Here is a 15,923-nt window from a genome sequence, read left to right on the forward strand (position 1 = left end):
ACCTGCGAGAATCTGACAGCGTGATGATAACGTTTTGCCTCATTCTGGGATCCGAGTCTGGCAGTAAGTGCCAAGCTGGACCCGGATTCTGGCTCAGAACGTGAAGTTGGGGGGAGTTCAGTTCTCTGAGAACTGAACCCGCTCATCTCTAATCAGAATTAATTATATTTTGGAATATGACACAAAGCTGCAATCTTGATGCAATTTTGATGTAGATAGCACCTGTGTAATATTTTAAGACTAGAATAATAATACCAAATTCTACCTGGCTGATATAAAGATGTTGTAAAAGGAAAATAAAACAGAAAAAAAGATAGAATGGAAAAGCAGTGTGTCTAAAAGAGATTAAATAAGGATTCTGCAAGCCTAAACATTAAAGTAATCTGAGGGTGGAATAGAATTCCATAAGGTTTTACAGTCTTCTACAGTATTGATCAGAGAAATATGTTACATGGGATCTTGTGACCTTGAGATAAGGACAAATTGCCAACATTGAGTTTAGACAGCACAAGTGAAACTGCAAAGTTTATATGGCAAAGATTTTTTTTCTTTAATGCTGTCAATCCATGTACAAAGCAATATAATATATACCTCAGACTTGACATCTTTACATTGATATGTTTTTCAGATCTAACTGCTTTCATGTACAGCTCTTAAACCAGAACCTTCTCTGCACCCAGAGAGGCATTTCTTTTAGTGTCATGGCCTTTACATAAAGTCTAGGGAAGGGAGCAATAAATTACTAATTCCCACTGTAATGTTGATACTGCAAAAATGCTACAAAAAATATAAGAATTTTTTTACTTGTCGAGATCAGCGAATGGCAGATTGGTTTGTGGAATATTTCTCACTGTGGTCTAATAATGTAAACCTGCAAACATATATTCGCCGTTGAAGTATCCCTATCATAATTGACTATGAATAAACCAATAGAGTTCAGGTTAGATAAGACAACACATTGTAGAATTTTGTATTATGTATGTTTGATCCAGAATCATGAGTTCAATTCACGACCAAGGCTCTTACTGAATGGAATTCATATGGTCACCAATATTTACATTGGTTTCTTCCCAGACTCCAAAAATCTTACTTCTAGGTTTATTTTTGCTAATAGTACTCCAGTGTGTGTGTGCTTGTGTGCTATAGAATTTAGACTGTAAGCCATAAATGGGCAGGGATTAATGTGAAAGATAAAATACTCTCAGCACAATGCTATGGTAATGGATGTTAAATAATAAGAAAAATAACAGAGCGCTGACATAAGTGTAGCAGCCTATAAACCTCAATACTGGGACAGATTGTATGCAAAATGTCATTTACGTTATGATTTCCCTTTTGGTATTGTGGTGATAGTTTGTTTAGCCTATCGCTGTGTGGAGGCAGACATCGGGTGTGTCTTCAGGGTAAAAGTGGGTTGTTAGCTTGTGATCTCCCGATTTGATTTGTTAATTTCCCTCCCCACCCCCATCTTTGGTAAAGTATTTTGTCAGCTTTGTGAGCAGTTGGCGGGAAAGGATGGCAGTCCAACAGCCATCTTGCTGCATTGGCGAGGTGCGCTCCCCTCCAATACACTAGTTAGGCTGATTTCATCTTACTGGTGATGGCAGCTCTACCTGACCTGGTGGACTTTGCATGTGGTATTGGTATGGAAGTCTGTGACCTCTCACTTCTCTGCTGTTGCTATTAGGGCAAATGACCCATGCAGATGTTGTTCTAAATAAACGTGCATTACTGTAAGTCAAGTGCTTACACTGAGCAGCTGCCATACTTTCTTCCACTATCATACTAATTTATTTAGCTATTAAAGCTGACCAATTACATGCCACTTACTGTATGTCAAGTTTTATTATTTACATTTCTATGATGTTACAGGTTGAGTATCCCATATCCAAATATTCCGAATTATGGAATATTCCGAAATACGGACTTTTTTGAGTGAGAGTGAGATAGTGAAACCTTTGTTTTTTGATGGCTCAATGTACACAAACTTTGTTTAATACACAAAGTTATAAAAAATATTGTATTAAATGACCTTCAGGCTGTGTGTATAAGGTGTATATGAAACATAAATGAATTGTGTGAATGTACACACACTTTGTTTAATGCACAAACTTATTAAAAATATTGGCTAAAATTACCTTCAGGCTGTGTGCATAAGGTGTATATGTAACATAAATGCATTCTGTGCTTAGACTTGGGTCCCATCGCCATGATATCTCATTATGGTATGCAATTATTCCAAAATACGGAAAAATCCGATATCCAAAATACCTCTGGTCCCAAGCATTTTGGATAAGGGATACTCAACCTGTATTTATAAAGTGTTTCATTATAATGGTTACTCATTATGAATTTGGGGCAGTAGCTGTCATCAGCCACTAGAGTGTTTATAACAATAATAACAATACAGATCAAAAGCACATTGGTTCTTCTAAAAGATTTTACAATTTTTTTTACAGGTCCCAGATACAGTATGTACTAGTGCCCAGGCTATTCTGTAAACATGCTGCACTCTGTGATAGAGACTGAGTAGGATAGAACAACTGCAGAGTATACCTCAGTAAGCATGGCATACATATCATAGGGAGGTGATGGAAGACACAGGGGAAGATGGATTAAAAGTGGAGAAGTTTCCCATAGCAACCAGCTTATAGCTATCATTTATAAGTGTACTGGATAAAATGATGGCCAGAAGCAGACTAGTTGCTATGGGCAACTTCATCTGTCTTCTTTAGAAGTTTTGATGCATCACCCCCACAGTAACATTGGCAACCCAAGATTCAGTTGTCAGCTCACAATGCTGTTGCTTGGAAAGATACATGTCTAATTCCTGACACATAATGTAACAGTATTTATTACAGTTGAACTATTCCCATTTGTCATCATTATCAATACGTCTTGGGTACGTAATCCCGGCAGTCGGGATGCCAGCTATCATAATACTGACCCTGGCATCCCAACTATTTGAAATGATGACAGAAGTGCTAGAGGCAGCTAAGCCTAATCCTCAGCCTACCCCTAACCATCCCCTACGCAGCCTAAACCTAACACTACTCCCGCAGCCTAATCCTAACTTCACCAGGATACTTAAATTCAGGATCTTACCTGTCAGGATGCCGGCATTGGTATTCTGACAGGTGTCAGGATCTCGGTGCCGAGATTATGACTGTCAGTATTCTGAGCATCGGGATCCCAACTACATCCCATCAATACAACCACAAGAAGCAAACAGTAGGTGACGCATAGTCTACCACATTGTAGTTATTATACATATTGGGCCTAATTCAGACCTGATCGCTAGGCTGCGTTTTCATACAGCGGGCGATCAGGTCTAAACTGCATATGCGTATACACCGCAATGAGCAGGCGCGTCACACGGGTACAAAGCGGATCGCCGCTCAACGATGGGTTTGTGCAAAGGATCCATTCGCTCAGCCGATCGCAAGGAGATTGACAGGAAGAGGGCGTTTGTGGGTGTCAACTGACCTATTTCTGGGAGTGTTTGGAAAAACGCAGGCGTGTCCAAGCGTTTACATGGCGGGTGTTTGACGTCAATCTCCGGTCCTGAACAGGCTGAAATGATCGCAGCAGCTGAGTAAGTCCTGGGCTACTCAGAGACTGCACAAAATTTTTTGTACAGCTCTGCTACACGTGTCCGCAAACTTGCAAAGCGAATATACACTCCCCTATGGGCGGTGACTATGCGAACGCATGACTGCAAAAATCCCCTAGAGAGCGAACAGGTCTGAATTAGCCCCATTGTAAGGTGAAGATTATGCTTGAACAGGTGATGTTCTGTAGCTCCTTTTACATCATTAGAGATGCTCTAACTTTTGGAGCCAATACAAAGTTTGATTAAAACTGTCCGGCACAATAAATTCAGTGTCTCAAAAACATTTTTGGTTCAATCAGCATAGTTTGTATTTTAAATCTGCTAAGCTGTTAGCTCAAATATAGAGTTTCAAAGTTTGAGTTTGCAGCTCAAGATAAAAGGATAAAAATTCCCTTCTCTGCCTGCTTGAGCATAAATGTCTACATTTGATAGTATTTTGAACATCTTTTTACATTCTAGTTTGATTCCTGAATTGCCTATTTGTCTGGGAAAAAGTTGAAAATTCTACACAATATTATTATTTAATAATAATAATAATAATAATAATAATAATAATTTTATTTATATAGCGCTCTTTCTCCAATAGGACCCAAGGCGCTTAACAGATACATAGCATAATATAGTACAGAAAATAATGAAGTACATTTTCATAAAATACAGAAGCATGAAGATACTAAAAGGGACACTATGGAAATGCTTGAGTAAACAGGAAAGTCTTGAGTCTACTTTTGAAGGATTCTATAGTTGGGGCCTCTCGCACTGTGCGGGGAAGTGAGTTCCATACAGTCGGAGCCGCATGACTAAAAGCTCGACCCCCAGATGAATTACGGTAGATTCTAGGTACTGCTAAAAGTCCTTCATCTACAGATCGCAGTAATCGAGTGGGGCAGTATGGGGTCAGAAGCTGTTTCAGGTACCTTGGGCCTTGGTCATGTAATGCTTTGAAACTCAGTAAGCCAATCTTGAAGATGATTCGCCATCTTACAGGCAGCCAGTGAAGGGAGTAGAGGATGGGTGTTATGTGGCTAGAACGGGGCTGGTTGGTTAATAGCCTGGCAGCTGTGTTTTGCACCAGCTGTAAGCGTTGCAATTCTTTTGCTGGTAGACCAAGGTAGAGGGCATTACAGTAGTCTAAACGAGATGATACAAATGCATGTATGACTTTTGGCATGTCATCTGAGGGAATTAAGTGCTTGATTCTGGCTATGTTCCTCAGGTGAAAGAATGAGGATTTGATTGTGGCTGATATCTGATGTTTAAGTGTCAAGCCACCATCCAGGACAACGCCAAGATTCCGCACACGATCACTGGTCTGTAATTCTGAATCCCCCAATTTAAACTAAAAAAAACTTTAGAACCTCTTCTCCTTGCTCAAATCTAGATCAAAATGTTGACCCATCCTAAGTTTGAGAGGGTAATGGAATTTTTTGGAACTAGGATCAGATTGGTTCATGAACCATTTTGAAACAATTTAACACATCTTTATGTATTATTACATATACATATGTACTTAGTAAGGTTGGAGAAGAAACACAAGATTAATAAGGTAGACCTTTCATGAATACTAATAGTTAATACACCTTTCAATTTTCATCCACAACCAGGGTACATTAAGATGGGTATGGTATAATAGATAGGTAGTGTCTAGTTAGTCAATAGATAGACACCACATGTTAGACAGTCTAAAGGTCGACAGGGTAAAAATGTCAACAGGGTCAAAAGGTAGACATGAAAAAAGTAGACTGTACAAAAGGTCGACAGGGTCAAAAAATAGACAGAGTTAAAAGGTCGACATGAAAATGGTCAACATAAAAAAGGTAGACACCATTTTGGGGTTTGTGTGGATAGTTTTGTCATCTGCGGCCCCCAATTGTAGAAAGCTTTGCTCACCACGCTTCGGGCTCGGTGACTCACTGCACTCACCAAAAGGTTTATAACAAACTCTATGCTGACATGGATGAAGAAGGTATGAAAAAGTACAAAAACATGTAAAAAAAAATTTAAATCCTGTTTCTACCTTTTTTATGTCGATCATTTTCATGTCAGCCTTTTGACCCTGTCAACCTTTTGTACTGTCTACCTTTTTTATATTGACTTTTTCACCCTGTCGACCTTTTGACCCTGTCGATCTAATGTCTGTCTAACATATGGTGTCTATCGATTGACTGTCTAACTAGACACTGTCTATCTATTATCTGGATACCCATTAATATTGAGATAAAATAAACCTTATCACTCACTAAGCTTTTCCATTTGCCATAGCACAGTTAATAGATCATGAGCAAACATTTAGGGGATTGCTAAAAGGGGCAATGGTGGCTGTTAATAAAATGGGGTGCATTTTATTGTTAAAATTACTCAAACTAAAACTGTCATTTTACAGTCTTTATATCGGCACAGAAGTTATATAATAAAAATCAGAAAAAAAATGAAAAACTGTAGATATTTTAAATACTGCGGCCATATTTGCTATATGCCAAACCATATATTATACACTTGTGAGCAGAGAATGTTTACACTTTAGTAAAATTGTTTAGAAAAAAATAAACAGAGCTAAAAGATGTAATCCATCTATTCCAGGTAATTTCTTCTAATTGATTTTGTCTCATTTTTCTTTAATTGAATCAGAGTAGTTAGGGATGCCAAGAAGAGAAGGGGAGTGAGTACAAAGTATAGCTTTGGATGAAGGGTTCATTCCCCAGTTACAACCTGATGGATGGCTAATCATACTGTACTTACTGTCTCTCTGCTGTTAAGTCCAGTTAGACACAGGGTCTTCAATTTGTTCTGGTATGGCATCGCCATCTCAGTAACTTTACCATAAATGTTTTCAGATGATTTTGTCAAAGTAAACACCATGCAGTCCTTGTTAGGCAAGCTATTTAATCCTGCCTAGAACCCCATTGTTTGCTAAATCTTCAACCAGTTTTCCAGACTAAATGTGAACCCTGTCTGCGGGTTCTTCAGTGTTTCCTGGTGCTGTTTTTTATTTTTTGCTTTTGTCTTCCTTGGTTTTTCAGTCTCCTAAAAGAACCTGCAGCATCTCTGAGGTATCTCCTGCTCAGTTCTCCTAATATCAGGCAAGTCTATACATATTTTAGTGGGGTGGCTGGCTGCATTTTGAATTCAGTACTGATCACAAGTCAATCACAGCTTGTGTACCAGCAGACAATCAGGGGTAGCATCGCACCTGCCCCTGATTGGCTGCTGGTTCGTGAGGGATGATTGACTTGTGGCCGGTGCAAAATTTAAAATGCACTGAGAAATAGAGAGGAATGAAAGAAGACCTCTCAAAGAAAGAGGAAGGGAGAGCTGCCCATGGAAGAAACCTCGTGGTAGAAAGAAGAGGAGGGCCAGTGGCTGAAATAAGAAGCTGAGGACTGGAGAGTGCTGCAGTGGTGGAAAGGAAAAGAGCTAAACAAAGCTCCCACTGTAGCCTCTCCCAGCACCATGGTAGGTGGCTTTGGCCATCTTCACTTATTTAACCATTCACAACAAAGCTCCCACTGTAGCCTCTCCCAGCACCATGGTAGGTGGCTTTGGCCATCTTCACTTATTTAACCATTCCTAAACCACCAGGGTTGTCGGGCACTAGGCACATGTGTGCAATCAGGCCTCAGGCTGGTGGTGCTTGTTAAGCGGGCAGAGAGCCCCTTGTAAGGGATCCTGGGGATTAGACTTTGTGTCATTATTTTTAAGTGGTAGTATGTTAATATCAGGGGGGTTCAAGCCCCTAGCCACTGATCTTTCCATACTCCCACTTCAAAATTTCCACTGAATAAAACTGCACAACATTCTGAACAGATCCTCTGTAACTCATTCTGGGACAGACTCTGAGGAAGCCGCTGATGTTAAAAACATCCGGAAAAACACATAAGGACTCTTCGGAATACCACTTACAATACCACAACCGTCCAGTTATTGCACACCACACGAGGCAGATGCATGGGACTGAATACTCCAGAGAAGGCTTCTTTAAAAAGGGAAAGTACCAGGAGCCGGGAGATGCCGTAAGCAGGACACAAATGTGAGTGGCTAATTGTTATTGGGGATAAATCTTCTCTTCCTTACTACACTTTGGGCCCCATTTATCCACGAGTTTCCATGATGGAAACTCATTTTAAGTGGTAAATGGGGCCAATTTCTATTTAACAAGGCTAATAGCGTTGCTAACTAGCAGCGCTATTAGCCTTTCATTTTCCCTATACTGCTGCACACTAAAGTGTATTTACCAACGAGCGCTATGTCTAAAATAGTGCTCGCTTACCTAAAATTGCTTTGTCTGCTCCGGGCAGACGTTATAGACACCACTGCAGCGGTGTCCGTCCTGCGCTCCGGCTCCGCCCTCCCGCAGCAATCCCGGCATGCATCCTGCCTGCCGGGTTGCTATAGAAACAGCCTGAAAATCATTACTGCGCATGGATAGATGTGCATATGTTGCATGGCTTACACATTCTGTCTCCCGATTAGTATTCATTTAATGTATTGAACTTTTTACATTTGAAGAACTGCAACCATTTTGTATCCATGTTATCATCATTAACATTGGTACTTCATTTTGCATAAAGTATTCATTATACTTTAATCTACCAACAATAATGGTTAATTATTGCATATCCCCTATTCTCATATTACATAAAGTGATTAAAAACTAGTGAAAAATCTAAATCTCTCTGCACATGTTACATCTGCCCCACTTTCAGTGCAACATGGTTTTGCCCAATTGATAACTTTTTTGGTTTGCTAACAAACCTGAATGAGGCCTATAGACAGACAGACACAGAATAATATTAGACAGACATAAGATAGATAGAACATCTTGGTAGCAAATATTATCCACATTCTGCTTGTATGTCAGAAGTTGGACAATGCACTTGAACATCCTCTTAATAAGGTGTGTAATGGAACAGTTTCCACTTGTCCTTATCAGTAACATGGTTATGTGAAATAATGCTGAATACATTTTTATAACATGGGTCCTCACACAATAACAAAGAACTTACATTTTGTTGTGTCAGATCACTAATATTTGTTGATATTCCTCGCAGCCAGTCTGCACTGTCATGTGCTGAATTAAACTGGAGAGTCCCCGAGCTGACGCCATCTTGTGCCAGCAATTCAAATGAATTAGGTCTGTTACAAATAGAGCATATGTATAATAATAGCATTAATAATAATAATAATAATAATAATAACAACAACACCACTAATAATGACAGATGTTCTATCTCACATATCACATACGGGTGGTCTTCAGTATGCCGGCGGTCGGGCTCCCGGCGACCAGCATACCGGCGCCGGGAGCCCGACAGCCGGCATACCAACACTTAAACTCCCTCGTGGGGGTCCACGACCCCCCTGGAGGGAGAATAAAATAGTGTGGCGCGCGTAGCACGCCACCGTGCCCGTAGCGTGGCGAGCGCAGCGAGCCCGCAAGGGGCTCATTTGCGCTCGCCACACTGTCGGTAAGCCGGCGGTCGGGCTCCCGGCGGCGGTATGCTGGACGCCGGGAGCCCGACCGCCGGCATATCGTAGTGAACCCATCACATACTGGGGTAGATGTATTAAGCCGAGAGAAGTGATAAAGCGGTGATTAGTGGAAGGTGATAACGCACCAGCCAATCATTACGAATTTGAAAAATGACAGAAGCTGTTTGGCTGGTGCGTTATCACCTTTCACTTATCACTGCTTTATCATTTCTCCAAGCTTAATACATCTACCCACTGTATCATGTAACACTAACCAAACAGTGAAAATCTAGTAATTGAACATGTTTGTAAAAACCATCAGAGGCCTCAATATACTATATACAATAAAAAAATATTAGGTAACGGTTACATGAATAAGCTGTATTGAACAAGCATAGCTGTATATCTGCAATTGGAAGATGATTTTAGATGCAAAGAGAGGATTTGATGTAATAGAGTAAAGAATATCCAAGACAGGGAGCATCACAAACAAGGTCAACAATGAGATACAATTGGGATATTGTACGAAGTGAGGGAGCACATGCAAGGTGTTAGATAGAATAACTGGTAATATTTAAGAGAAGAACCTTGTGCATTATGTATTACATATATAATTCTCATACTGTAGGAATTGAGAATAACTTAAGTCTTAATTTGTCAAGCGGTTACAAAAATGAGTGTCCCCTATAATTAGGTAATAATGTGATAACTCATTTATATTATTAAAGGAAATAAAATGACTATGGTTAATACTTTTAACATAGGAATAGACTCTTTACTTCACAAATAATAGAACCAAAGTGATCCCATATCCAGAACCTTCCCAGTTTTAAAGTAACTCTCCCTTATCTTCAGCAATAATGGTCCATTATTTAGGGCTTTACACCCAGGAGATATTTAAATGAATGTAGCACTTAATGTGTTGATCATATTAATTGAGCAGCAGCTGGAATACAGTTTTGTTAGCTTGACCATTCAGAAACTTGCATGGGCATCTGTAGAAACCTTTTCAATGTGGCAAGACTATGAATACATCAAATAAGCCGAGTTGACTCTACCAAAGTTTGTAATGCCAACAGTGGATGATGCCAATAGTTAATTCTCCCCCTGCATCAAAGCTGATTCAAGCCTTGACACTCTATCATCAATCCCTAATCTATTCTCCCAGTACATGTTTGGTACAGTATTTAACATACAAACCCACATATAATTTACTTAACTTCACCTGTGTTTAGGACAAGGTGTCCCTCAGACAGTACCATTAGACTTTGATCATGTCTTCCGAGACTAAGGCTGGGTACACACTAGACGATTTGTACCCTGCCCGACATCTCTGCTGAAGGGACCCGGCATGCGGTAAGTGCATACACTCTTGCAGATGCTGGGTCTGACGTGGGCAGATGTCTGACATGCTGTATACTGCAGTAAGCAATCGCTAGCAATGTCCCCTGTCATTAGCGACCTCATCTTTGCTTGTGAACCGATTCCTGCTATATAATGCCATGATTACTGGCATCGTAACAAAGGTGTAGGGCCATTATAATATTTTGCGCAAACCACATTATTATTATGACTCCTTGACCACCAGGACCATCAGGGGGACTCTTACTTATACGGGCATCCAGGAGAGCAAACTGAGGTTCAAGAGTCTCCTGGACATTCCGGGTAAATAGGCAGGTATACCCTTAATGTTTTAAAATAGTGTTCTAATAGACAAGTTTGATCTTAATTCAAAACTTTTCTCAGCAGGAACTTAGCCTACTGATATTCTTAGGAAAACTCTTGCAAATCAGTAGACAAAAGAAACAGGAAGAAGCTTTGTGTAACTTAGTAAATCATTTAACACAGAGGTTCTCAAACTCGGTCCTCTGGGGCCCACACAGTGCATGTTTTGCAGGTCTCCTCACAGAATCGCAAGTGAAATAATTCGCTCCACCTGTGTACCTTTTAAAATGTGTCAGTGAGTAATTAATTAATACACCTGTGCACCTGCTGGGTTACCTGCAAAACATGCACTGTGTGGGCTCCCGAGGACCGAGTTTGAGAACCTCTGATTTAACATATACTGTATGCACTATGCAGAGCCGTGCTCTCCTACAGAAAAGTAAGCTCTTAGATGATGAAAAAGTATTTCCCATATCTGAATAATGTAATATAGTTAAAAGAAAAGGCTCATATTTAAATTCTTGCTAAATATTCCATAAATCCTTGAAAAAAAAACAATGCAATCAAAATTATCATTGCTATTTATCGCTTTGGCTTATGAGCCTACTTTGTTACTTTCTGAGCTGCTCTTATTCAAACATTAATACCAGTAAATGCTTATGCACTACTTGCAAATTATTTTATTTCTTTACAAAAGCCATTGAATTTAGCATTTAGTCTTACTGTTTGCTTATCTCTCCTCATACAGCAAAGATAATCTATTCAAATTATCCAAAAAAGTGTTTTTATTGAAATTGCAAGAAAGTGAACTAAAAGCAAATGTGTTTATCTTCTGTCTAACCACCAGCAACAAATACTTTGTGGTACTTGCTTTGGAATTAATCCACCTTTCCAAAGCAGAGAATATTCAGATTCTACTATTTTACTACGTTTTTTTAATAATAAAATCTGCAACTGAAATTGATAATGTATGTACTGTATGTGGAGAAGTGATCCAGTGGAGACATTGTCCATGGCAACTAATCAGTGCGGAGGTAACATTTATAAAGTGCATTCTATAATAATATCTATAGCAGCTGATTGGTTGCCATGGGCAACTTCTCCACTGGCTCACTTCTCCACACTTTTCACTGCTTCATGAATAGACCCCAAAATATGTAAGAATATATGAAATACCATTTTTTTTTTAAAAGGCAACCTACAGTAGGGCACCAAGGGAGGGAACTCATGGTTTATGTGTGACAACTGGACACTAGAATCCCCATCTCTGTTTATCGTAATACTTTCTGTAGTATACTGTAAGACAGTTTCCCAAACTCTGCCATTACATTCCAGGTTTTAAGGAAATCTATGCTTGAGACCTGTTGGTTAAATCAAATTGTCTAAGATGGTAATTAAGTCAACTGTGCTCAAACATGGTTATCCTTAAAACCTAGACTGTAATGGAGGAGTTTGGGAAACTCTGTATGTATAGGATGTTATTGTCTAGTGATCAGCAGATAATAATTATTAAGGGGGCACATTGTGTGAAAAAAGGATTCCCCTCAATCAAACAATGGAGTGTGTAGGTGTCAGAATGGTGGATATTTTGCACATTTAGTTCCCTGATCCCCACATCATGACCAGAGAATAACTTCTCAATGTTCTTCTCAGTGTTCACAAAAGTTAAAAGAAAGGACTACCATCTTTCAAAATCGGATACACCTAAGTCTACGAATGCCAGTATGGGAGAGAGAGAGAACTTTTTTAACACTCTCTTACTTCCTGGTTTTTAAAAATGTCTACAGTGGTTCACCTGGAAAGGGAGCGTTTTAACATTTAGTTTCCAACATGATGACATCATCAAGCCTTGCCCACTTTTCTTTAGCAGCAAAGGGGTTAAGAACATTGAATTAAATATGTCTTTATTTTTTGGAAATATGGTACAAAACAGTCCTGATAAATTAAATTCATTAATTGAATAAGATCATACAAACCTTTGTTTAGCTGCTGAAGCCTTAAACCTTGAAATTCGAGCCATTAATAAAGGAATCGAAACGTCATCTATCCATCGCTTCTCATATTTGAGATCTTTAATTGTAGGAGATGAAGGTGATGATGGGGCCTAAAAAATGATGCATAAAAAAACATTTTTGATGTTTAATAACAGTAACAGAAATCCAGAATACAATAAATAAAATATTCCATTTGCTTTTTAAAAGTATTATGAGGCCATAATTCAAAATTCAAGGTTGTATTTACCATGCTATGATAGTTTATTGCCTTCTTGAGAATAATGTTTTTTTGTACAAAAATAAAGAAGTTGCAGTGAATGGTTCTTCTTTACAATCAAGTGGTATCACAAGGTAAACATGACAGATTCAACAATAGAGTGTATATACAGCAGAGATGAGCAGCGGGCATTTTTCGTGTTTTGTGTTTTGGTTTTGGATTCAGGTCCGCGGTCGTGTTTTGGATTCGGACGCATTTTAGCAAAACCACCCTTTCGGGTTTTGGATTTGGATGCGTTTTGGATTCGGGTGATTTTTAAAAAAACCTCAAAAACAGCTAAAATCATAGAATTTGGGGATAATTTTGATCCTATAGTATTATTAACCTCAATAACAATAATTTCCTCTCATTTCCAGTCTATTCTGAACACCTCACACCTCACAATATTATTTTTAGTCCTAAAATTTGCACCGAGGTCGCTGGATGACTAAGCTAAGCAACCCAAGTGGGCGGCACAAACACCTGGCCCATCTAGGAGTGGCACTGCAGTGTCAGACAGGATGGCACTTAACAAAATAGTCTACAAACAGCACATGATGCAAAGAAAAAAAGAGGTGCACCAAGGTCGCTGGATGGCGGTCGCTGGATGGCTAAGCTTTTCAACACAAACACCTGGCCCATCTAGAATTAGACTCCAGTATCATGTGAATTATAAGGCAATATCACTGGAATTATTCATTCTAATCAATGGAATTATTGGTCCAATCACTGGAAGAAAATGTCAAAATTACTAGAATTAATTGCCAGTATCACAGGTATTATTCGCTCTAATCAATGGTATTATTGGTCCAAATCACTGGAAGAAAATGACAAATCACTAGAATTAAAAGCCAGTATCACAGGAATTATTCGTTCTAATCAATGGAATTATTGGTCCAAATCACTGGAAGAAAATGACAAAATCACTAGAATTAAATGCCAGTATCACAGTAATTATTTGTTCGAATCAATGGTATTATTGGTCCAAATCACTGGAAGAAAATGACAAAATCACTAGAATTAAAAGCCAGTATCACAGGAATTATTTGTTCTAATCGATGGTATTATTGGTCCAAATCACTGGAAGAAAATGACAAAATCAATAGAATTAAAAGCCAGTATCACGGGAATTATATCAAATGGCAGACACTGAGCAGCACGATGCAGCACAAGACACTGAGCACTGACCAGTGATACTGAGCACTGATGATACTACTGAGCACTGATACTGAGCACTGATGATACTACTGAGCACTGACACTGAGCAGCACGATGCAGCACAAGACACTGTACTAATATTAGTAATGTAGTATTACTGAGCACCACGATGCAGCACAAGACAATGAGCAGTGATACTGAGAACTGATGATACTACTGAGCACTGACACTGAGCAGCACGATGCAGCACAAGACACTGTACTAGTATTAGTAATGTAGTATTACTGAGCACCACAAGACAATGAGCAGTGATACTGAGCACTGATGATACTACTGAGCACTGATACTGAGCACTGATGATACTACTGAGCACTGACACTGAGCAGCACGATGCAGCACAAGACACTGTACTAATATTAGTAATGTAGTATTACTGAGCACCACGATGCAGCACAAGACAATGAGCAGTGATACTGAGAACTGATGATACTACTGAGCACTGACACTGAGCAGCACGATGCAGCACAAGACACTGTACTAGTATTAGTAATGTAGTATTACTGAGCACCACAAGACAATGAGCAGTGATACTGAGCACTGATGATACTACTGAGCACTGACACTGAGCAGCACGATGTAGCACAAGACACTGTACTAGTATTAGTAATGTAGTATTACTGAGCACCACAAGACAATGAGCAGTGATACTGAGCACTGATGATACTACTGAGAACTGACACTGAGCAGCACGATGCAGCACAAGACACTGTACTAGTATTAGTAATGTAGTATTACTGAGAACCACGATGCAGCACAAGACAATGGCCCTCATTCCGAGTCGTTCGCTCTGTAATTTTCTTCGCATCGCAGCGTTTTTCTGCTTAGTACGCATGCGCAATGTTCGCACTGCGACTGCGCCAAGTAATTTTACTATGAAGATAGTATTTTTACTCACGGCTTTTTCTTCGCACCGGCGATCGTAGTGTGATTGACAGGAAATGGGTGTTACTGGGCGGAAACACGGCGTTTTATGGGCGTGTGGATAAAAACGCTACCGTTTCCGGAAAAAACGCGGGAGTGGCTGGAGAAACGGAGGAGTGTCTGGGCGAACGCTGGGTGTGTTTGTGACGTCAAACCAGGAACGACAAGCACTAAACTGATCGCAGATGCCGAGTAAGTCTGAAGCTATTCTGAAACTGCTAAGTAGTTTGTAATCGCAATATTGCGAATACATCGTTCGCAATTTTAAGAAGCTAAGATTCACTCCCAGTAGGCGGCGGCTTAGCGTGTGTAACTCTGCTAAAATCGCCTTGCGAGCGAACAACTCGGAATGAGGGCCAATGAGCAGTGATACTGAGCAAAATATTCCCAGTTATGCAAAACCCCTATGACTGATGTAACAATGTTTTCTAGAGCAAACTTATTCTACATAAATAAAGCATGCTCTATACTCAGTTGGGGATGGTGAGGCTTGGACGTATATTGTAAAGTGTTTTCATAAAAAATATATATATTTGCATGTGAAGGGTTCTTATATCTCTTTTAACAGCAGGGCTATATTAACCCCATGACCTGGACCCTGGGCTTTCAGGAATTATGGGCCCCCTCCTGCACTTCGATCTTTCACCCCAATACCACTGACATTTGGGAAGCAGAGCATCTTGCTATCATTTACACTTTCAGTATTCACACAGACACCAATACCCAGTTGAAATAAAGTCTGACAACCTCTTTTCTCACAGCGCAGTCATTCTTCCTTTACTTACCT

The 15,923-nt window shown here is 39.6% G+C and overlaps 1 protein-coding gene across 1 annotated transcript in view; it reads right to left on the bottom strand.

The window, feature by feature from the left end:
* The window catches only part of SNTG2 (syntrophin gamma 2), a 1,009,087-nt gene that overhangs the window by 331,059 nt on the left and 662,105 nt on the right, over positions 1–15,923 (bottom strand). Inside the window, exons 9-10 of the mRNA XM_063915497.1 lie at positions 12,724–12,851; positions 8,617–8,746 (exon numbers count right to left, since the gene is read on the bottom strand). Coding sequence (XP_063771567.1) covers positions 8,617–8,746; positions 12,724–12,851 — 258 coding nt within the window. The remainder of the gene's footprint in view (positions 1–8,616; positions 8,747–12,723; positions 12,852–15,923) is intronic.

This window comes from Pseudophryne corroboree, chromosome 4, assembly GCF_028390025.1.
Source record: "Pseudophryne corroboree isolate aPseCor3 chromosome 4, aPseCor3.hap2, whole genome shotgun sequence".
In the NCBI taxonomy this organism is placed as follows: domain Eukaryota; kingdom Metazoa; phylum Chordata; class Amphibia; order Anura; family Myobatrachidae; genus Pseudophryne; species Pseudophryne corroboree.